We start from the raw sequence: 23,474 nt of genomic DNA, 5'->3' as shown, positions 1-23,474 counted from the left end.
CGCTCCGCCGCCGCCGAGGGAGGGTGGCCTAGGGCTGCAGCGCCGGCCGCCCCGTGCGCCTCGGCCCGACGCGGGAAGGTAGGCGGCGGCGGAGACAGAAGCCAGGGGAAAGCCCGGCCAGCATCCCGCAGGAGAAGCCGCCCGGGGGTTGCTCGCCTCGGTGACGCAGCCGGCGCGAAGGCAGCAGGATGGGCGGGGAGGGGCGTTGCGCACCGCCCCTCGGAGGGGCGGGCGCCGCGGTGGCGGAGGGCGGGGGCCGGGCGGGGCGGGGATCGCCGGGGAGTCGGGGCGCCAGCCGCCGGTTTCGATTAGTGCCCGGAGCCGCGGCGGCAGAGCGGAGCGGAGCGGGGCAGGAGCAGCGCGGCGCGGAGCCAGGCGGCGGGACGGCGACGGGGGCACCGGCGCGCAGGGCCCGGCTGGCGGCCGCGAGGGCATAGGGGAGGCGAGCCGGAGCGCGGAGCCACGGCCACGCTGACCACCCAGCCCGGCCACAGCAGCGCCCGCCGTCGCGAGCGCGCCCAGGGCAGCGCGCGGGCGAGTGCGCGCGGGCGGGGGCGCGTAGGCCCTGCCCGCCCCTTCCGTCGCCACCCCACTCCGCCCCTTCCTCTCCCCACCTTCCTCTCCCCTCCTGCGCCCCCGCCGCGGGCGCCTACCGTGTCCTCCTCCTGCGGGAGCGCTGTCCGCGGCGACGGCCGGAGCAGGCCGGGCCGGGCCGGGGGATGGCGCTGCTGGACCTGGCCCTGGAGGGAATGGCCTTATTCGGGTTCTCCCTCTTCTTGGTGCTGTGGCTGATGCATTTCATGTCCATCATCTACACGTGAGTGAGGGGCAGCTGGAGGAGCCTGTGGCGGGTGCGGGGCCTCAGGGACAGGCGAGGGTGGGAGGGATTGCGCTTTGGAGGGGATTGGGCTTGGGTGGGGGTACAGAGAGCTAATTCTCAGTGTTTCCCCCATTCTCTCTCCCTTTGGACGAGCAGGGTGTGTGTGTGGGGGGGTCCTTGGGAGGGAAAAGTGGCGAGGGAGGGGGTTGCTGGGCTGCAGGCGACTGCACAGCCAGGGGAAAGGAAGCTATGCTCTTCTTACGTGTGGCGGAAGGGTGCTTGCTTGGTTTGACTGTTGGGGATTCGTGTGCTTTTTTTCATCTGGGCCAAGATGTATGGTGTCTTCTCCGCGCCCCCCCTCCCCCCTTGACCTGGGACACATTTCTATTGTGGTGATCGTTTCTATCTTCTGGGAGGTGCACACAGCCACCTGGAAACCTCCCTGTGGATTTTCTTCCTAGACGAGCTCTATGCCCTCAGATAGGTGTCAAGTGCCTGTCCACTCCGAGGTGGCATTATACCCTTGAATCATGTCAGCTTATACATTTCAGTGTGGTTTTATTTCCTTTTATTCTAATTTCTTATTTATTGTCTTGCTCAGATGTGCGCCACCTACACACACACACACACACACACACACACACACACACACACACACACACACACAAACTTTTCAGTATTAACAACATGTACTTCTTGAGGCCTAGATGCTATTCACTGAGGTCACAGGCATGATCAGGGCAGAATTCCTGTCCTCATAGAGCTTACATTCCAGAAGGGACATAACAAAATCTGAATAAGGTTATTTCCAATCCAAGTCTATGAATAAAATAAACAGGGTTATGGGGTATGTAGCTAGTTTTTATATTTCAATTATTTACATGTTTTCAAACCGAAATCAACCTTCACAAAGAAATGAAAGACTCGCATAGGCCATATTCTGCATATGGATTCACTGGGTTTTTTTAGCTGAAAAAAAAAAAAAGATTGTACATGGTTATCTTTACCACCAACTAGAATAGGGTATATAAAACGATGGGAAGGACATTAAGAAATTAATTTTTGTTTCTTTTTCTTCACTTTTTACTAGAGAAAAAGTATTTTTTTTCTTTTGGAAATACTGCATTTCATTAATATAGTGTGGCATTTCCTGGTATTGGAGAAAGATGCTTCATTGTACCAGACACATTGATATTTCTTTGAAGATGAAAGAAAACATGCCATTTGGATGTTGTTGATCTTCATGTATGGAGTTTGTTAGCTGTAGTCACTAAACACATTCTGGAGTTCATTTTATATATATGTTTTTTAAGAACAATTTTTTCTTTTTCCAGTCATAAAAATAAAAAACGCTTTCTATATAAGGAATTTGTTTTTTAAAATATATTTTTATTTATTTTAGAGAGGAAGGAAGAGGGAAAGAGAGATAGGAACATCAGTGATGGGAGAGAATCATTGATTGGCTGCCTCCTGCACGCCCCCTACTGGGATTGAGCCTGCAACCTGGGCATGTGCCCTTGATCAGAATCGAACCTGGGACCCTTCAGTCCGCAGGCCGATGCTCTATGCACTGAGCCAAACCAGCTAGGGCTAATATAAGGAATTTAGACACAACAGAGAGGAATAAAGAAAAAAGTTAAACACAATCAAAATTACATTACTTTGTTAATCTTTTGTGACTATCCTTCCAATTATGTTTCTGTTGGGGACAGGGAGAAAGAGAATGGAGGGAGGGAAGGAGAGAGAAAGGGACTTTATTATGATTATTATTCTGTAACCTGCTTTTAAAATTAAACTATTTAACCCGACCGTCATGGCTCAGTGGTGGAGCATGCACCTATGAACCAGGAGGTCGAGATTCAATTCCCAGTCAGGGCACATGCCCAGGTGGCCGGCTCCATCCTGGCCATGCAGGAGGCAGCCAATTAATGATTCTCTCTCATCATTGATGTTTCCATCTCTCCCTCTCCCTCTCTGAAATCAATAAAAAATATGTACAAAATAATAATAATAATAAAATTCAACTACTGAATAAATGCTTTGGGGTAGGCCCTTTTGTACAAGGCACTGTTCTAGGTGCTGGAAATAAGATTGAAGGACAAGACATCCAGCTTTTCACATGGAGCTTCCACGTAAAAATGTCACGAATGTTTTTTGCATATTAATAAATGTATGAGCTCTGCATCATTTTGAATAGATGCATGGCATTTTCATTAGGATGGCTAATATGTATTTGTTGTTATTGATGGGCATTTACATTGTTTCATTTATCAAGCTTACAAACAGCCTTGATGCATTCAGATGCATACGTGTTTGAGAGATGACCTCCTTCGTTTACATTTCTGAAAGATGTACTATTGGGCTGTTGGTGGTGCACATTGGATACATAGTGGATACATGCTGCTCTATAGCAGCCATACATCTTGCTCTACAGCAGCAATTTTCAACCAGGGTGCTGCAAGAATGTTTAAAACATGCAATACCTGACTATTTCGTCAGGGGCACTGACCTCTGTTCGCTTAGATTGTCAAGTGAAAAAAATGACTACAGCCAACATAACAATAGCCATCCAGTGTGAATGAATCAAAATTATACCTTTTCTTTTGGGTCTGATTGGCAATATATATATTATATATATCTTTGGTATGCCACAGAATTTTAGTAATAGGTTTATGTGTGTGAGATGAAACAGGTTGGCAATTACTGCTGTACAGGAAAGTTGTATCTATTCATAGACCTGGTAACACTGACTGATGGTCCCCATTTTCCCTTACTAAATACCAGGCTTTTTACTGTTTTCTGTGTGTGTTTTTTCCCCCATTGCTTTAATTATTAATTCCATGGAACACTTTCCATATATTTATGTTAGTTACATGTAGTTGTAAATTACATGCTGAGAATCCTTTGCCTGTGCTACAGTCTATTCCTGAGTTGACTTTTTTGATATGAATATTGTTTCTTTCTGTTACTGTTTTTCCCCAGGGTTTTTTGGTGTTGTATTTTTTGGTGGTTTTTTTTCTTTTCTTTCAGTTCTGTATACATATTTAACATGGAGAAAAGTGTGTGTGTCTGTGTGTGTTACATAGTCAAGTCTTCTAATGTTTTCTGACTCTAGTGTAATTTTTATATCTTCTCTCCCCCCCCATTATTATAGTATTAGTGTCCCTAATGGATTCGTGCACATTGAAAGGAAATTAATTAGAAGAAATATTTTAATATCGCCATTCGCCCTTTCTCTATAATAGAAGTGTCAACCAAATTCACGATCGACAATGGCAGATGGAAACACATGTGTGTGATTGGTGCCAGTGAGAGTTTTATATATAGAGAGATAAACTTGCTTAATTAGACCTGTTTTCTGATTTAGCTAAACTTTTTCCAGCCCAGTGAAGCACCCCAACTTCTCTTTCAGGTAATTGTCAGCAACACAGCAGTAAATATCAACATGAAGCAGATTATTATTGTAGATCATTCAGGGAGAACAAAGGGTGAAATATTTAACTGCAGCAGTGTTTGACTATATTCTGCGCAGTGAGAAAACCTGAAGTCATTTTCAAGTTCCACCATTTCTTCTTTTCAGTCAGGTCAAGTTTCTAAACTTTCTAAATCTCTGTTTTCTGGCTAATGAAAAGAAAATACGGTTCTACCAAGTCTCCTATCTACCTACTCCAGGACTTCTGTGAGGATCAAATGAGATGAGGCACGTGAAAACGCTTCACAGACATTTGGTTAAAGTGTGAAATGTTTGCACCTGACTATAAAGCAAGTCCTGTTCCTAGTCGCTAGGGAGAGGAAGCCAGGTGTCGCTATGTGACGTCATTACCCGGCACCCACAGCGTTTCCGGGCTGGGCTGGGGGCCGCATTTTGCACCATGGGGTCTTGGCAGCTTCAGCTACAATTTGGTGCACTGTCGCTCTGGGGTGGTGGCGGGGGCCTGTGTTCCCCTTGGGGGAAGCCAAGTGTTGGTTTGTGGGCACCAGGTCCTTGGTGCTGTTTCTTTTTAAATGGCCAGTGTGCATCATGGCAGCTCCTGCATTGAGCATCTGCCCCCTGGTGGTCAGTGTGTGTCATAGCTACCGGGCTGACAGTTGGAGGGACACAGGCTTTTATATATATAGATAAATATATTTTTTTAGTATTTGAGTTTTCTCAGGTTTGTTTTTTTTTATATTCCACCCTTTAATGTACTCAATATTTTATTTTGTTAAGAGATCTAGAGCCATAATTTTAGGTTCACCTAAATATTTAGCCAGTTTTCCCACGATCATTTATTGAATGATTATTTGATTATTCTACAGTTTTGAAATATCATATTTATTATAGTCTAAATTCTTCTGTATACTTGGGTATGTTTCAATTTTCCCAATGCTGTTTCATTGATCTGTTCTTGCTCCAGTATCCACTGTTTTAACTAATGAAGGCAAGCTCCATCTTACACTTTTGCAAACTTTTTTGGCTTTTTACACATTTTTACTTAAAAATGAACTTTAGAACCTTTCTATTTACACTAAGTAATCTTGTTTTTTATTTGGGATTGTTAAATTTACAGCTCAGTTTGGAGAAATTGATTTCTTTCAGCATAGCACCATGATATATATCCCCTTCCCTCTGTTTTATGGACACATAACGATTCAGTCACATTTCTTTAATTGAAGTTAGCACTACTGATGTAGCCTGATATCCCCAGTAACCATCTGGAGTGTTTAGGCTTGAGACGGCTCCAGAATTGTTTTAAGTTATATTCTTAATGATAACCAGTAAAGTTTCCTTAAAATACTTCTAGCTTTTGAGAATAGTGCAAACATTTACCTTGGTTGAGATACTGTAGAGAGTCTTTGTATTTATTTCCTAATACCCCATAAAGTTACTTATTCTTATTGACAGTAACAAGATCCCCCAAAATTATGTGAAAATAGAATAAAGAAAATCCAATTCATTTTTAACAGATTATAATGACTAGCTAATTGAAGGAATCTTGTGCATATCTTTCTGAAATGGACAACTGAACATAAAGCAAATAATCAAGAGCTTAACTTATGTAGAAGTTAAATCTTAACCTTTTTATTTTTGATAAGTTTCTTCTGTCCCACCTTCCAAATTATTTGTTTGATTTTATTCCTTTCTTACTGAAGTAAAGATATTTCTCAGTTTAATGTGAGTTATGTTTCAGCAGAGAACTAAGGTTTTTTCCCCCTCTCCTTCTCTCTAGTGTATTTAGTAAAATTGCAAATTTGATATATCAATATTTTGACAAGCAAAGTTAAAGAACAATGCCAATTTTGCTTACAATATGGTGCTAAACATTCTGCATTTTATTTTAGAATATTTTCTACACCTGTGTTCTATGTCCTCTCAAATTCTTTTGAAATAACTTAAAGTATAAATAAATTGAAATAAGCATTTATCTATACTCTCCTAGAAAACCTTGTGTTTGCACCTGGAGGAAATTGAGCCTATTTTTTAAAAATTTATATGGCTCCTTATCTGGTTTTCAGATCAAGATGCTTCATCTGTAGATTCCTGATTGTTAAAAAGTGTTTAATGCAAATATTGTAGTAAAGTTGCTGAGAAAAATCAAAATAACCGGTTGGTTATTTTTAAAGATTAAATGCAGTGTGTTATGGTATCTAGTTAATTTAGATTTGATGTTCTATTGTCATGTATCTTCTTAAATGAGATAAAGAGCAAAGTATTGATCTGTATTGAAAAATGAGGCTGAATGTGACTAATACAATGAACAGTTCTTAGTCAATGAAATTATTTGTTCAGATTTCACTTTAGAGTTTCTATAAGCCTGCAGTTACAATAGTGAGGTCACTTAGAAACTAGAAAATGATTTTTAATATTTTGAAACTATATCTACTCACTGATGTTTTTACCTACTGCTTTGCTCCTTCCCAGTGTTAATATTAAACTGATGCTTAGTCATTTCATAACATTTTAGAAATCCCCCTTTGTGGGATTTCTGGCTAGAATGTTTAAGATAATAATATGCAGATTAGAGCCTTTGAAATTCAAGGCTCTTATTCCCAAGATTTCTCATTTCCTAGCAATAACAATGATTACAGCCTCAGAGGGCATAGTTGGTTAAGTGACCTTTATGAGTTATTCCCCTTATTGAGAGCTAATGTGGTTTGATTGGGGGGGGCGGGGGGGGCGGGGCTGTGGTGAAATAATATAAAAGCTTGGAAATAGTGGTTTTCTTCCTTTTTTAGCTCTTCAGAGGGCATATTGCTGGATGACAAGAGGATCTAAGTAAGACCCCCTGCCTTTTTTCTCCTCCATCTCCCCTCTTTTTCTCCCCTCTCTCTTCCCCATCCCTCTCCTTCCTCAGATGATCATTTCCCCCCTCTGTACTTCCTGTCCTAATGTTTAGTGTTAGGCGCTATCTTTTCTATTAGTTGACTGGAGGTGCCAGGCCTGTGTGGAAATACATCTTAGACCCGTAAATATTAACTACCCTCTAGTAAACCAGAGGTCCTTTTCCTGGAGATTTTTTTCAAATTAATTCTGCCTTTGCTAACTTTTCTAGTATTGCAGCTTTTATGCTATTCTACCCGCTGCATAGCTTCTTAAATACATACATATTTTTAAATTGATTTCAGAGAGGGAGGGAGAGATGAAACATCAATGAGAGAGAGAATCATCAATCGGCTGCCTCCTGCACGCCCCCTCCCCCCAGTGGGGATAGAACCCAAAACCCAGCATATGCCCTGACTGGGAATCAAACCATGACCTTCTGGTTCATAGGTCAGTGCTCAGCCACTGAGCCACACAGGTCGGGCTGACATTATTTATTTGACAATCTAAGGGGAGAGGTCAGTGCCCTTGACTAAATAGTTAAGTATTGCTCATTTTAAAAATTCCTGGTAAATCATTGCTACCAGGACCACTTTTTGGCGAATGCATGAGGAAATTGACCTCCTTTGACTTGAGCCTGGGAAGATACCAATTGGACTAGATTGTGACTGTTTTCAATAAGCAAAATGAAAGTTATAATTCAGTGTTACTATTCAATAATGGTACTGTGGATTCATCATCCCTCCCGTTCCTACATTTTTCCTATGTTGGTTCAGTACACGTTATCTCTACCCTAGATTATTTAAAACTATCTCTGCTTACTGGTGTGTCTTCCTACAGCCTTGTTTCCTTTTTACTTTATTTTTCTTATTTAGCCTTATCCTACCGGAGCACTAATCTGAGAGCATGTGCATAAAATCTTACCATGGTTCCCCATTGCCTTTAGGTTAAAGTTCAGTCCTAATAAGACATGTGTAGTTCTTCAGGATCCGAGCCACCCCCTCGTGCCTGCATCTCCAGCAACATTGAATTACTGGCATTCCCCTAACCATGCAATGTATTTTCTCTAGAATTCTTTTTCCTTCCTTTCCTTTCCTTTCTATGCCCCACACCCCGGCCCCCTTCCTTTTTGTTTCATTCCTACTCATTCAAGCAATTTTAGACTTTACTTCCTTACAAGGTTATGTCCTTCCATAGCACCTTGATTTTTACCTATTTAAATTGTAAATGTGTTCAGTTGTCTCTTTTCCCAACTGGGTTGTAAGTGTTTGAGGGTAAGGATAGTGTCTTACTTACTGTTGTATGTCCGATGTCAACCAGGCACTCATTATTACTTATTGAATAAGTGATCTTTGAATTTTTTCTAGTAGAAATGGTGGATATTTTGCTCATTCATAAGTTCGCTGTCATTTGGCCACTGTGATTTGAGGTGGATGGTCAGAATTTGGGATGCTTTCAATGGCCATGAACTTTAATGAACTTTATTGGACCACAGGGAATCTTTATCTAACTATTTCTAGTTAATTGCCAGGTAAATAGAAACAGGGCTCTAGCAATAACTTGTTTACCTAAAAACCTGAATCCTCCCCCCCCCCCCACCCCCCACCCCCCGGCGACAGCTTTTCCAAAGGGAATGGCTGTCTTGCTATCATCACTAATCTTTACAATTAGATCTGTCCTTTGGGGAATGTGGAGCCCAGTGCTATCCTGAGTTGGTTGACATGCAGATCATAATGAGTGTCCCCCACTTTTCCTCCACCTACAGAAATTTGCTTTAGACACAAAATAGTTTAATTTAGACATTACTTTCGGCTTTAAAAGGGTAGCTTTGGGGAATTGTGTAGAAGAAGATCGGACCAGTCCCATTAATTTCCTCTTGATTTGAAAAGAGGGGATTTTGAGTTTATGGTATGTTTGAGGGTCTTCTGTGTTTGGGGGCACGGCCTGCTGGGACCGCATCTTCTGCCGAGTGCCTTTCTTATTTAGTTGCTATTAGCAAAGCATCATGCTCTCTTTTCCTTACACTAGGGCTACCTATTGTCACCAAAGGGTTAGTGAGTTGGGGGTGGGTTATTGGGGAGGGGGAGCAAAATTATTAAAGAACTCCTACCTATTTGTTTTCCATGGTGAGGAATCTTCTGTATTCTGCAGTATGTATGCCTGTCATCTGGTAGAAATAGTTTGTGTTTTCCGGTAAACTTAAGTCACTATGGGTTATTTTGTGTTCTCTGGGGAATCTTGTGTTGCTGGCGAAGCCCCTCTGGCCGCAGTAGCATTTTGGAAAAGAAAAGTGCTGCGTGGAAGTAACATCAGTCGTGACACATCACCGATGACAAACACACAGCCACAGCCTTCCAGGGCGCAGTCACGAGTAACAACAACAGAAGCCCTTCGCCGCTGGAAGTGGTTGGCGCGGACTGTGTGAAGCCGGGGACCTGCTGATAGAGCAGTCAACCTAATTTCACATGAAATATTAACAAGCTTGGTTGCATGCAGCGGAGATAAATTCCCAGAGTCAGATAAATTGTTTCAAGTGAATCACGCGGCAGAACTGTAAAAACAGCACAATCCGGGGCTGTTAAGCAAGGTGGACCTTGCCCTCAGGGAATCCATATTCTTAGAAGCCTGGAGCGAGTCTTGTGCCTCCTGTGGGAGGTGGAACACGGCGTTAGGCTGCCGCAGAGCCTGCTGCCTCTGGCTTGGAGCGGGGAGAGCACAGCGCACCCTCTCTCTGCAGGGCTTCCCTTCCTACCAGGCTTCCCTCCCGCCCAAAACCCAGTTAGAACACAAAACTGTAAAACAAAGCACTGAAAAATGGTTCAAACTGTTGTGTGAGCGAGTGGGGAGGTGTGTGAAAAGATCAGAAGCATAAAGCAAGAAGCTAAAATGATGAAAAAGGCAGTAACTGTTTTTAGAGACCGAGATGTTAGAAGATAAACATCAGCTAAGATGAGTAAGACCATCCCGTCAGTTCGAAAGTTGCAGGGAGGCGATTAGGATTCATCAAGCTAAATAAAGCATTTAAATCCCGCAGAACCAACCCCAATACTTCTTTGAAGTGTTCCCTGAATAGATAACCTTCTAGGGCACCAGACAAAGCAGTACCCCGAAGGCTCTCTCTTTTGTCTGTGATTCGTCCCTGATGATCTTTTGGACTTAAGTTACTTCTCAGAAACACCCTGACTGGAACGGTACCTGCACAGTTGGCCCTGCTGCTGGCAGGGGGGACACAGCCCGGCAGCCATGTGCGGTGAGCACCCCCTCCCCCTCCTTCCCCCTCCTGGAGGTGATGTGCCTCAATTACATGAATAGGATTTTTTTCATTTGACAGTGATTCCAGTTCCTGATTTAAAATGCAATTTAGAAATAATTCATCTGGAAAATGACACATACTGACATTTTACTGTGCTTCCTATCTCCCGAGAATTGCTCACTTACATTTCAGGATCATTTCATTCTTTAAAAAGGAAACAGATCAAAACAGTTGACTAGCCGTATAGGTCGGAGATCCATTCCTTTTATACCCGATGTGTTCCTGAAAACGTCACAAAATCAAATTTCTGAAAGTCAAAATGGACGTACATGTGAGGCAGATTGTGTTTCAAGAGGGCTAAGATGATTATTAAAATTCCAAAGTATGTTTTGCTGGTTCTGATGCCTGGCACCTGCTGCCACGGATTACGAGCCTTTGCCAGGTCGTGGGGTGGGGCGTTCCCTTGTAATCTTTGCTCTGGGGCCTGTGCGAGGTAGGTGTGGTGATTTCACGGCAGGATACACTCTCTCTGGAAGCCTTCAGAGCATCTCCCTACTAGAAGGTGGTATTGTTTCGATTACAGAGTAACTAGTAATTACAGTACTTTGTACATTGTACCTGTACCTGTACCTTATACATTGTACCTGTGGAAATGATCTTACCTTTGCCTCTCAGCTCTGGGAGTGACAGCCTCTCCCTCCAGCAGAGCCACGTGAATGGGGATTGTTGTGGCTGCAGAACCCAATATTTCTAGTCAGAGTCTGAAGAACAGGAATTAAGAGGAGCCAGGACTATGCAGAACCACTGTCCAACTGAGAATACATCTCATAGTTTAAAAGGAGAGCTCAGCTAAAAGGAATTTACGAGAGGCAGGTCGTTTTCAATGGATAATAAGTTATGATATTTAATGTTTCTCACTCTCATCCTTGCATTGTTTTTACATTTTGGATGATGTCTGTAGAACTTTAAATTGGTTCCTAAATATTAGGCGTAATTTGAACTTTGAATATAATTTTATCCTAACTATTGCATGTAATTTATCTCTGTGTTAACTGTGTTCTGTGTCATGTTTTGACTATTATTTGTTTTTACCTTGATTTAGGGCTTTTGACAAGTCCCCCTTCCCCTTTTAATCTTTCTTAGTACACAAGACTCGGCTTTATTGTTTTTTGAAAAATCAATATTATGGCCTAACATTTTAATTTATATGAATCTTTAAATATATAAATTTATAGTTCTTCTATTTTGGTATATAAGTCTCATCGATGGTCAACATCTCTAAATCTCTTATCAGAACTTCAGTAATTCAGAGAAGTTACATTAGGTGGAAAATGTCCTTAAAATTAGCCGAGTTTTCAAAAATTACCAATAATAGCTGTCCTTGAATGTTTACCTTGTGGCTGAATCTCATTTCTCACAACTGCTTTATGAGGTAGGGAGTGTTACCCACCATTTTAAAAAACAGCAACACCAGCAAAGACTTGTGGTAAAGAAGTAACGTGCCCAAGGACAGCACAGCTGTGACGCTGGTACAGAAGTCCAGACAGTCTGCCTCCGGGCGGGGCACTTACGCCAGTGTGGAATATACAGCCTGTGGTGTGGTACCCTAAGAATAACCCGGAAGTGATCCATAGGGGCATGCGTATAGGAATTTCTACAGTTGTTCTGAATCTTAAGTTTCTGATTATTGGCAACGTTTAGATCACTATGGAGAGAGCCCCTACTCATTCTCTTCTCTGCTCTTCCACGTTCTCATACCTCTGGTCTTGTTTCTTCACGGGCTTCTGATTTTCCATCCATCCCATGACTGCTAATCTTTCTCAGTCCTCTCCAGTCCTTCAGGAATCGAGTCTTCCTGGGTCACTGAGAGGTCACTGCTGCCTGAGTCTCCACCCTAGAGATTCTGATTTAATTGGTCTGGGCATCGGAATTTTTTGTTTTCTAGACTCTCCTAGTGATTTCCTTGGTGCAGTCAAGGTTGAGAGCAACAGCCCTAGGCTGTTTATTCACGGTGTGGTAGCCTCCGCCCTGTGGCTTCATTTAATTCTCCACCTGGCCCAGAACACACAATTCATCACTTCATTGTCCTGCCCCACCTCAGGTCACCTGCCCTCTGATCTTGAACCCACCTCACAATTTATAGCTTCTTGACGTTCACAGTCTCGCAGAGGGTGATCGCACAGCCCTGGATTAGTACTACTGCACATTCATGGGCTCGGATCTCAGCAAAGCCCACAGAGGTGCCTGGCAGTACTTCCTGTCTATACTTAGCTCTGTCACCCCTGGCTGGGAGAACCTCTTCTACACCTACCCTCATGCTGGTCGGATTACCGTCACTCCTACTTCACACTGTGGATCCTAATGTGTCATTCATTATTCTGTATTCTCTCTCTTTACCCTTTGGCTAGCTCTTTCCCCTTACCATATATACTCAAGTATTAAAAGTTAAAAATAATGAAAAATTGAACTGGAAACCCCTTCTCCATCTAGTTAGTCTTTGGCCCTTGTATTTGCTGTCAGGTTTCAAGAGAAACTAGTGTTTATTCACTGTTATCACATCTCACCTCCCATTCATGTTCTTCTTAACATGTATTTACCTATCTACTCCTGCGCAAAGTGCTCTGAGGTCACCACGCATACAGTCCAGTAGACATTTTGGTTCATTTTTTTTAATCCTCATCAAGGATATGTTTATTGCTTTGAGAGCGAGTGAAGGAGGAAAAGAGAGAAACATCGATGTGAAAAACATCAGTCGGTTGCCTCCTGTATGCTCCTGGACTGGGGATCGAACCTGCCACCTAGATACGCCCTGACCTGGAATTGAACCTGGAACCTTCTGGTATACGGGACAATGCTCCAGCTAACTGAGCCACCCAGCCAGGGCGACATTTCAGTTCTTGTCTTGACATTCGATATTGTTCTTTCTTGAACCCTTCCAAATTTCCCACTTCTCTGGTCACTCACTCAGTCTTAGTCTCCTTCATGCATTACTGTTCTATGATATTAGTGATACTGATTTGTGGCCACCTGCTAAGGGCATGTTGTACTTGGGAGAGCTTATGTGTATTTACCAAAAGTAGATGGTTCCAGTATTTTTATCTCTAGACTAACCATACCTTCTGAGTGCTAAATATCTATTTATTTAGTTACTCTTCATTTACTCTACATTGTTTTTAAAATTGAGAACATACGACGTATCATTGTTTTGCTGGACCTGGAGAATATAAGGGTAGAAATGGACATCCATGAACAGTCCTGTGCAATGTGTGGGTGCAGTAAGCTCAGGTTCACACTGTTCAGGTCTTGCAGAACCGTGACCTGAGATACTTAAATAAAAACTGGTTTGAAAAGCAGTCAGCCTCGTCTGGCCCTAGCAGAGCCACTCATCAAACTGGCCCATTTGGAGAACGGTACCACCCAGGCCACTTTCGAGCTACCAGGTAAATGGTACTGTCATCAGTTCTCTTCACCACATACCTGAGGGCTTCATTGTTGTTGGCGAGTCAGAATGAGTCTTTGAGAAAATTCTGCATGCTTGATAGGAGAAGCTCTTCAAGGGTCAGGAGGCATGTCTGTATTAGCACGTAAAGTAAAATGTCTTAGTGAAGAAGGGGAAGGGATGAGCAATAGGATCAGCACTGGGCTGTTGAGCACTGTTGAGATTATCCTTGTTTTTCATCTAAAACCTTGCTGAGTGCAGTGTGTCGGTGGGCGAGGTTTCTCTGTAGCTGGTCATCGCCGCGGGTGCATGTTTTGATACAGCTTTTTTTTTTTTTTTTTTTAATATTTTATTGATTTTTTACAGAGAGGAAGGGAGAGAGATAGAGAGTTAGAAACATCGATCAGCCGCCTCCTGCACATCTCCCACTGGGGATATGCCCGCAACCCAGGTACATGCCCTTGACCGGAATCGAACCCGGGACCCTTCAGTCCGCAGGCCGAGGCTCTATCCACTGAGCCAAACCGGTTTTGGCTTTTGATACAGCTTAATAGCAGCTAGTGATCATCAGTGGGACCAAGAGATAAAAATTCTCACTCTCCCATGATTTCAGTGTCTTCGTAGCTCATTCTCTCTGGACTGCACTCTGGCTAATTTCTTCAAGTCTAGATTCCTATTCTCCAGTTCTCCTTTAAATAGGCAGTCTTCTGTCTTTCCTGCTGAGTTTCCGATGTCAGTGATCCTAATTTTTACTTCTAGACACCGTTTGGTCTCTTTCATATATTCATCGTCACAGATGATGGTCTCTCATTGTTTAGTTCAAGCAACACAGGAAGTTTGCATCCTGGGTTCCAGAGCCACGTGGTTAGGTGTTCCAGAGGGACGTTTCCCTTCTGTTCCTCTTCGCTCAAGACTGAGTCCGAAATAGACCGCTTCCCCATCTTCCCTCTGTGGGCCAGGGTTTTTCTACTTTGCGTTTCACAGATTTCCTGTGAATCTGGTCTCAGGTTGTCACCATCCCTAGGTCCTCAGGGACCAACAGGTAGCCCAGGGCATGTAGCGTGTGCAGCACTCACTGACGTAGAGTTTTCTCCTTTCTGTCTGGGAGGCTAGCCTTGTTTTCCTAACAGTGCAGTCATGTATTTAAAGACATGCTTTCAGTGCGCTTGTATTTAAAAAGAGGGAGAACAGTATAAAGTTATATGAGGCTTTATATATATGTACATGCCTTGGCTTGCATATATATTAAGAAAACCTCTAGAAAGATCAGCAAGACGCTTCTAGTGCTGGGGAGGTAGTGATAGGAATAGGTAGATGGGAAACAGGGAGACTTACATGAACTTCTTAATATTTTTTGTGATTTGAACCATGTGGTGGCTATCTTACCAGTTCAATTAAGTATTACTAAAACTCCCCCCCCCCCCCCCAGCAATCTAGATGTTCTGTACTGGGTGGGTTTCTCTCTAGACGTTCAGTCTACTATTTTGTTAGAAATGGAATAGTGGTCATTTTTGTGGCTATATACATCTTAGCTCATGGTTGAACCTCTATCCAGCCCTCTTGATCAATTCTGTAGATCAGTATTTTCCAACCTATTGGTGGCAAAGGATCAGTCCTTTAAGAATTTTCCTCTCTGTTATGCATTGACAACTTTGATAAACTACAATAAAAATAAATTATTGATCACGTGTTTGGATGGCCTGGCCATGTCAGACTGCTGTAAAAGTTTCTAAATGATTTCTCTCTAGTTCTTCTCATCACAGACCAATAAAAAGCACCTCGTACAGTGGACCACACTGGGCAGCACTGCTGTAGGCCGTGCTCCACTGTTTTTGGCATTTGGTGGTGTGGCTATGAAATCTATACACCGTCTTTTAAATGTCTTTCATGTGTAAATTTTTTTCATTGTAGGTAACCTGTTTTATTTCTGTAAGGATGTTGGTATGGCCTTACCTGAAACATTAGTTGTTTACTATGGTAACTCCCCGCCTTAATTAGCTGGGAGCAAGCCTGTGGCCGACTGCTCTAGAAGGTGGCACTGGTGTACTTCCAGGAGTCATTCATAGATTAATGGTGCATTTCATCCAACCTAAGAGGCGTTGATGCTGCTGGTGTTTTCTTGGTCTTCTTCAGGTCTCATAGGTTGGTTTTCATGCTACAGCCTCAGGACTCCCATCTATCTGGCTGCCAGCAATTGTAAGATCCCATTGATTTCAGAGAGACTGAAATGTGAAAGAATGTGTCTTACCATAGCTTGCAGATGGCTCCATGAATGTTCTAGCCTCTGTGGAGAGTTTGGAGACTTGCTTTTGAGAAGGAGAGAGGCAGCCTTTGGTGATTTCCCTTAGAACTTCGCCACTCTGCCGAATGGCATCTCATTTCTTTATTGTGATAGCCTGACAGTAACTGGGGCACATTCTCTCTTTTCTGATGGCATGGCTTCCCTCATTAGGAGCCCTGTGCTGCAATACCCCTGGGATGGGCCAGCCCTGAGAACCTCGACCAACTTATCTGGGAATTGATGACACTGGCATATTTTCCAGTGTCATTAGTAGACATTTTTCTCATCACTGAGATTTTTTTTTCTTACTTTCAGCTTCCCCCTGACCCAGCCCTCCCATTTGCGGCTTGTGAATATTGGGAGTTCTGCTACTCTCCCGATTCCCACACGCACGCTGTTTTGATAGTTTTTGGCCAGTTTGATGGCAGTGCGGGGGGAGGGGCAGTTAATGTGTGGACTAACACTGTTACTCATTTTCTCACCGTGTATTTACTGGATGTCTGCTGTATGCCCGGCATAGTTCTAGGCACTTGCGAGTACAGCAATCGGCAACAGTCTTAAGTTCCGGCCTTCGTTGGAGTATTGCTTCTGCTTAGTTCTGGTTTTCCTTAATCTGGAAGCTTCCCTGGTTCTACTTGCCTTCATTTTCAGATATCCCTTTAGAAAAATGTCCGTTAAAAATTATTTAACTTAGAATTTAGTAATTCTTGATAACTTGGTGTATGTTATATATAGATTTGGCGCTAATATATTCTCCAGAAATAATGTATACATTGTTTGCTTTGTAGCCGATTGCACCTCAACAAGAAGGCAACTGACAAACAGCCATATAGCAAGCTCCCAGGCGTGTCTCTTCTGAAACCACTGAAAGGAGTGGATCCCAATCTCATCAACAACTTGGAAACTTTTTTTGAATTGGATTATCCCAAAGTAAGTGTAGTGTTGTCCTCATTAGAAATGGGGCCATCTTCTCTCTCTCTCTCTCTCTCTCTCTCTCTCATCGTAAATACATAAAGAGACATTTTGACACTGTATAAGGTAAAGGTACGAAGAATTCATGATGATGTCAACCTCAAATTTTATGCTGTAGTAACAGTAGTCACAGGACAGAAATGGCTCACCACCTGAAGTTTGGTCTCCCTCCATCACCATACATTTGACCCTCTTCATCCTCTCCCCCACTCTCTTCCCCTCTGGTAACCACCATACTTTTGACTGCATCTATAAGTTTTGTTTGTTCATCTGTTGCTTTTGAGTGAAATCCTATGGTTCTTGTTCTTTTCCATCCGACTTACTTCACTTAACATAATACTCTCAAGACCCATCCATGTTACAAATGTTACAAATATCTTATCTTTTTTTATGGCTGAGTTGTACTTGATCTTCTTTCAAACTGAAAATGCAAAAATTGGCCTTTTATAATTCAGAAAGAATTACATAAATACAATTAATTTGTAAAATAAGTTCTACAATAGGAAAAATGGAAGTTTTTCAAGACCTCCATTATATAAGTAAGTGCAAAGGAGAATTTATTTTTATAATGAAAGAATATTTTCATTGGTTACAAATAAATCTCAGAGCATAGCTAAGAAGAATCGTATAAATTTATTCTTGTGAAACAGTCTCACATTTCAATTTTTAACCATCAGCCTTCCCTTCCCCCTTTTCTCACTAAACCACTTTTAAAACCTAATTATAGAATTTCTATATTGTAGCTCATGTGAGATGATAGTCATGGAATTTAAATGGTTGCAGAAGTTAGTGTGGGTTTTAATTGTAGAAAGAGTTTTTAAAAATAACTCCAGGAACAGATGTAGCCATTAATTATGAACATTTGGGATGAATCAATAATTGACTTCTTAATCCTGATTTTTTTTTTTTAAATTACAATTCGGGATTATCTCAAGAGCTGTAGTTTTCACTTAGTTCTTTTTCCACTTAAATCATGTCACCAGGCATTTAAATTGGTTGAGGAGAAAGCTATTTTGATACTTTGATCACGGTTTTATTTTCTGATTACAAAAGTATTGTTAGCTGTGTAAATAGAAAATTTAGAAAGCAGAGGGAAAGCACAAAATACCTGCCATCTAAAGGAAAATTTTGATCTCGTGGCTTTTTATTTGCTTTTTAAAAAAAACACAATGACAATGTTCCACAGAGACTGAAGTTAAACCACTGAAACATCACCCAGACCTGAGTGTGAATAGATGAGCCCTTTCTATCGACAAGGAGGCGGGTAGTCATGAAATGAACATTCATGTGACAGCCAGGCCCAATGCACTGTAATAATTTCATCTTGTCATGTGTGAACATTGTTTTAAAAAGTATGGAAACATTTTTATTCTGGACATAACTCCTTCCCCTGGTATTTGATGTGCAACATTATAGGCCATTTGGGAGAAAAATAAAACATACGTTGAAATTCTAAAATTTTATTTAATTTTGGACATGTGCAAGATTTACTACTGGAACTTGTTCTGAATTTTTAGGTTTAAATTTCGGTGACATTACTATACTAATTGCCTTGAAAGATTTCTGTGATTATATGTATTCCTTGATTAAAAATTATTCCTTGGTGCCCTGACCAGTTTGGCTCAGTGGATAGAGCGTTGGCCTGCGGACTGAAGAGTCCCAGGTTCGATTCTGGTCAAGGGCATGTACCTTTTCGTTGCGGGCACATTCCCAGTGGGGTGTGTGCAGGGGGCAGCTGATTGATGTTTCTCTCTCATCGATGTTTCTGGCTCTCTGTCCCTCTCCCTTCCTCTCTGTAAAAAATCAATAAGGTATATTTTTTAAAAAAATTATTCCTTGGAAAATATATAAGAGTGGACAAGTGATACAGTTCATTTTTCATAAAATTGAGTACTCATTTGGCATCAGCATAGAAGGCATTGGGAGAGAGTCAGCCAGTAGCAGGAAAACTCAGTAATCTGCATCTAACATGACTGATGGCTTTACTTCAGTGAGTTCTGGCCATATGAAGAATTTGTAATTAATGATCAGAGTTATTAACAGAATGAGGCTATGGCATTTATGACTTTTTCTTTTCTGCAAATACAGAATTTGTTTAAAACATTACAAGTCCAGTGCATGTTTGAATTCTTTATTGCCAGTGGTGTAGCTATCCCTGAGAGGAAATGTTTTTTAGCCCGTCTTCCAACAAAGAATTGAAGATTGAAAATAGGATCACTTATCAAAAGATGAAGCACAATATATGTAATAAAACTACTAAGTCAGAAAGATTAGGGGTCTTTTAAATAAATTTCAAAAACTGTATAAATTACTTACTTCTTAAAAATAGGTAAGTATAGCCAAAACTGGTTTGGCTCAGTGGATAGAGCGTCGGCCTGCGGACTGAAAGGTCCCGGGTTCGATTCCGGTCAAGGGCATGTACCTTGGTTGCAGGCACATCCCCAGTAGTGGGTGTGCAGGAGGCAGCTGATCGATGTTTCTCTCTCATCGATGTTTCTAACTCTCTATCCTTCTCCCTTCCTCTCTGTAAAAAATCAATAAAATATATTTTTTAAAAAAATAGGTAAGTATTTAGTATTGTCAAAACTTTGAATTCAGAGTGGTTCTCTTGCAAAACATTTCCTGACTGGCATTTGTCTTTTACTTAAAGCTTCCCTAAGGGGTGAGTTCTGGGAGGGGGCGGTCAGTGGGGAAAAAAACAACAACAATAAAGCAGTCATCTGTAATACTTTCAACAATAAAGATAAATTTTAAAAAACTAAAAAATAAATAAAATATTTTTTAAAAAGGCTGCCCTAGGATGAGCGCCTTAGCTTAATAAATACATTCATCTCCTCCTCGGCACCAGAGAATGTTCTGGGCATTTGGGGTCTAAGTATATTCTTTCCCCAAATGATCTTCTGTAATCCAGATGTCATCATAAGATTTTTCTGTAAACACGACATTTAGTTATTTATAAAAAATTCAAGATATTCCTATCCATTATGCAATATAATTGATTAATATATATTAAAACATTTTTATGTTTAAGAGGATATTTTATGTTGTTTACTATATTTAAAACTTTGCATTCCTAATGTTGATAGGGCTAAATCAATGAGGAACTTTTTTCTAATATTATTTACACATCTAATATTATTTAATTAAGATTACTTTTTAATCATAAAGCAGAAAAATTGCCTTCATGATTATTGCAGTTTCAGATATTCATTTCTTAAATATCAAAGGGATGAGTCACAATTTGTGGGTTTTTGTACCTCTCGTTCTTTAGTTCTTTAGTCATCTCACTGTTTGAAAAAAAGGGGGGAATTAGTCAGTTTAGATATTTGTATAGCAGCCTTAGTAGAGATTTGATGGAGGCTAACCTCATTTAAAGTATTCTGGGGTTTATTTCTAGATCTCATGTCTTCATGCTGTATCCATTTATAGTGGAATTTACTTATATCACTTCCAGATTTGTGAAGTACATGTTTTCTTGAGATATTCATAAAATATGTTTTTAATAAACACTGTATTTTGTGTTTGCTAAGAAAGTCTGTAACCAATAAATGTTTGATCAAACTGTGAAGACAGAGGTGTGATTATCATAGCTGAAAACTGGAGGCTCCTGGTTCAATCTGATACTTTAGATAACACTTGGAATGCTGCCTCCAAATGGATATGATTTTTCAACATCAGAAACAATTAAGCAAAAGTTGTGTTTTATAATAAAAGTCCGAACATTTTCTTGATAATATGAATTGAGTTTTATTTGCACCAAGGCTAATTAAAAGGTAAACCTTGAATTTGAACAAAGGTAAACTATATGTACTCCCTTACTTACATTAATACCATATAATTCTCGAAGATGTTTGCTGTAACCTAGCATAGCTTTTTTTTTCTTCTTCCCATTGAGTACATTTCTAGTATATTTTACAAAGTTTTCTGCTGGGGAAAAAGGCTGAAGTTAGCTTTTTAATTCTATTTTATGGAATCGCATTGCTTATAAATATTTCCTTTCACTATATTCACTCATACCTGCCAAAAAGCATAAAAGATAAAAACGTTAAGGAAACTATGCTATGTTTGCAAAAACAAGGAACTCTTTAGAGCAAGCCTGGCTGAGCAGCCCACTGTAGTAGGAAAGGTAATTGTCACCATTACCCTTTAGAAAGTCACTTAGCCTTTCTAATCTTCATTGTTAAGGTCAATACCTTTTGGCAGCTCAGCCAAACATTGTTCTGAAAGTCAAGTTAGGATGATGGCTGACACTTTCTAGAACTCAGAGTCAACCCTTTGGGAAATCTTAGGGGTGTGGCAAGAGTGGGGCCTTTCCCTTCTCAGAGTTTAATCTGATCTCTGGAAACTAGGTAGCTGTGTAGTCGTTTTCACTGCCGCCTGAGTGGCAATTTGGTCAGTGTTAAAGGTAGATACCGGGTAGAATGTGTGAAAAAACATTTACTTAACTTGAAAAATAAATCTTACCTATAACTTTCTTCATAGACCTTAGTCCTTCCTCTTTTGTGCTCAAACCACTAATTTCTATACTGCCAATTTTTGCTGAGATAGTATATATTGAGCAAATAGTAATTATTGTGCTCAAGGGCACTGTAAACATTTTATTTTCACTTTTTACTTGTGTTTGCTTATCAATGGAAGTAAATAGTCCTTCCCTTTATACAAGTTAGCACTTAAAAAGTTGTGTCCTTAGCTCTTTATTTTTTACAAAACATAGCTTTGATATTTTTTCACGCAAATCATTACCCTCCCTTTTTTTTTGCTTCAAAATGTCCAACCTATTTCAGAAAGAGGATTAGTAGAAAATTTGTCATTGAGTCAGCATGAATTTATCACCACTTTTGAAAAAATATCCCACAAAATACTAAAGTAGCATCTTTGTATGTGGAAACAAACATTTTTTTTAATTTAATAGTTTATTAAGTGGTAACTTAGAGCTCAAGATTTTATAAACATGTCACCCCAGAGATTCTGATTCAAAAATCTAAGAATAGGGCCTGGTATTCCCTTTTGAAAATACACGTACCAGGGTAACTTTGACACAGTCAAGTGCTAAGAAATTACTTCCTTACTTTACTATCAAAGAGTAAACATAGCACTGAGAGAAAAAAAAATTCTGAGTATGTTCATAGGTTAAAGGCTAAGCACTCACCCTGGCTGGTGCGGCTCGGTTAACTGAACTTCATCCCATGCACCAGGAGGTCACTGGTTTGATTCCGGGTCAGGGCACATGCCCAGGTTACCGGCTGGATCCAGTGAAGGGCGTGCAGGAGGTAGTCCATCAATGGTTCTCTCTCTCTCTCTCTCTCTCTCTCTCTCTCTCTCTCTCTCTCTCTTCTCTCTCTCTCTCTTTCAAAACAATAACATTTTTTTAGAAAGGCTAAGCATTTTTTTCAAGATGATACATTTTGAATCAAATTCTATTTTATTTTTAAAAAATTATTATGTATTAAGTTCAGAGACAAAGTTTTAGAGAATGGAGGCTGTGTTTATTTGGTTTGCTTTCCACGTTGCTTTTTACACTGCTGGCACTGTGTGAACATGTAGTAAATCTTCGTGATGGAGGGCACGGAGACGCTTGCGATCTGATCTGATGACGAGGCTATGCCTATCTAGGAATGGCAAGATTTCAACTGTGGGCACCGCCAGTCTCTCCGTTCTCCCTCTGCTTGCACACAGGCCCTGTTCTGGGGAAGCTGCTCTGATCCACAGCCAGCACTTAGTATCATAAGTGCTTGCATCCATTATGAATACTCTCTTAACTTTTAACTTGTGTGTACAATTGCTTGATTTTCTTAATGCTTTTTTATCAATCAGTAAATACTACTAAGTGCTTCTTTTTGTAAAAAGATTAATTTACATAAAATGTGTTCTTTGGCTAGTATGAAGTACTCCTCTGTGTACAAGATCATGACGATCCAGCCATTGATGTATGTAAGAAGCTTCTTGGAAAATATCCAAATGTCGATGCCAGATTGTTTATAGGTAAGCTACGAATTCTCCAAAAGCCATTTTGCTGTAATAGTATTAGATGGCAGTAATCTTGGCTTTAGACTATTGATTAAGATGTCAGCCACCCGTCGAAGTTATTGGCATGCTTGCTTTATGCATATTTACTGGAGCAGCAAAAGGTGTTTATATTCTTATGAGAAAGCTTCAGTTATAAAAACAAAGGGTTTTTTTCATATCTGGGATTAACAAAGTAACAAAAAATAATCCCAAATTATGTTTAACTCATCAATCAGATATAAGAATCTGCTATTTGCTTCTTTAATATTTTCACTTTGTGGCCTTTTTGTATTTCCTTCATTGTAATTGGGAGTTAGCATAGAATTCACTTTTATTTTATTGCAAAAGGAGTATTTTTCCAAAAGCTTGCATGAAGGCTTATTCTAAAGACTTTTGTAGAGG

The 23,474-nt window shown here is 40.8% G+C and overlaps 1 protein-coding gene across 2 annotated transcripts in view; it reads left to right on the top strand.

The window, feature by feature from the left end:
• The first annotated feature begins 309 nt into the window (after positions 1-309).
• Positions 310-23,474, top strand: part of UGCG (UDP-glucose ceramide glucosyltransferase) — a 33,356-nt gene continuing 10,191 nt past the window's right edge. The window contains exons 1-3 of one of the 2 annotated variants that reach the window (XM_036330018.1): positions 310-817; positions 16,883-17,024; positions 22,946-23,048. In XM_036330018.1, the coding sequence (XP_036185911.1) occupies positions 720-817; positions 16,883-17,024; positions 22,946-23,048 (343 nt within the window). In that variant the 5' untranslated portion in view covers positions 310-719. The remainder of the gene's footprint in view (positions 818-16,882; positions 17,025-22,945; positions 23,049-23,474) is intronic. The other variant, XM_036330017.1, reaches the window with a different exon arrangement.

Source organism: Myotis myotis, unplaced genomic scaffold (genome assembly GCF_014108235.1).
Source record: "Myotis myotis isolate mMyoMyo1 unplaced genomic scaffold, mMyoMyo1.p scaffold_m19_p_12, whole genome shotgun sequence".
Classification (NCBI taxonomy): Eukaryota; Metazoa; Chordata; class Mammalia; order Chiroptera; family Vespertilionidae; genus Myotis; species Myotis myotis.
This window is presented reverse-complemented; position numbering and strand designations above follow the sequence as displayed.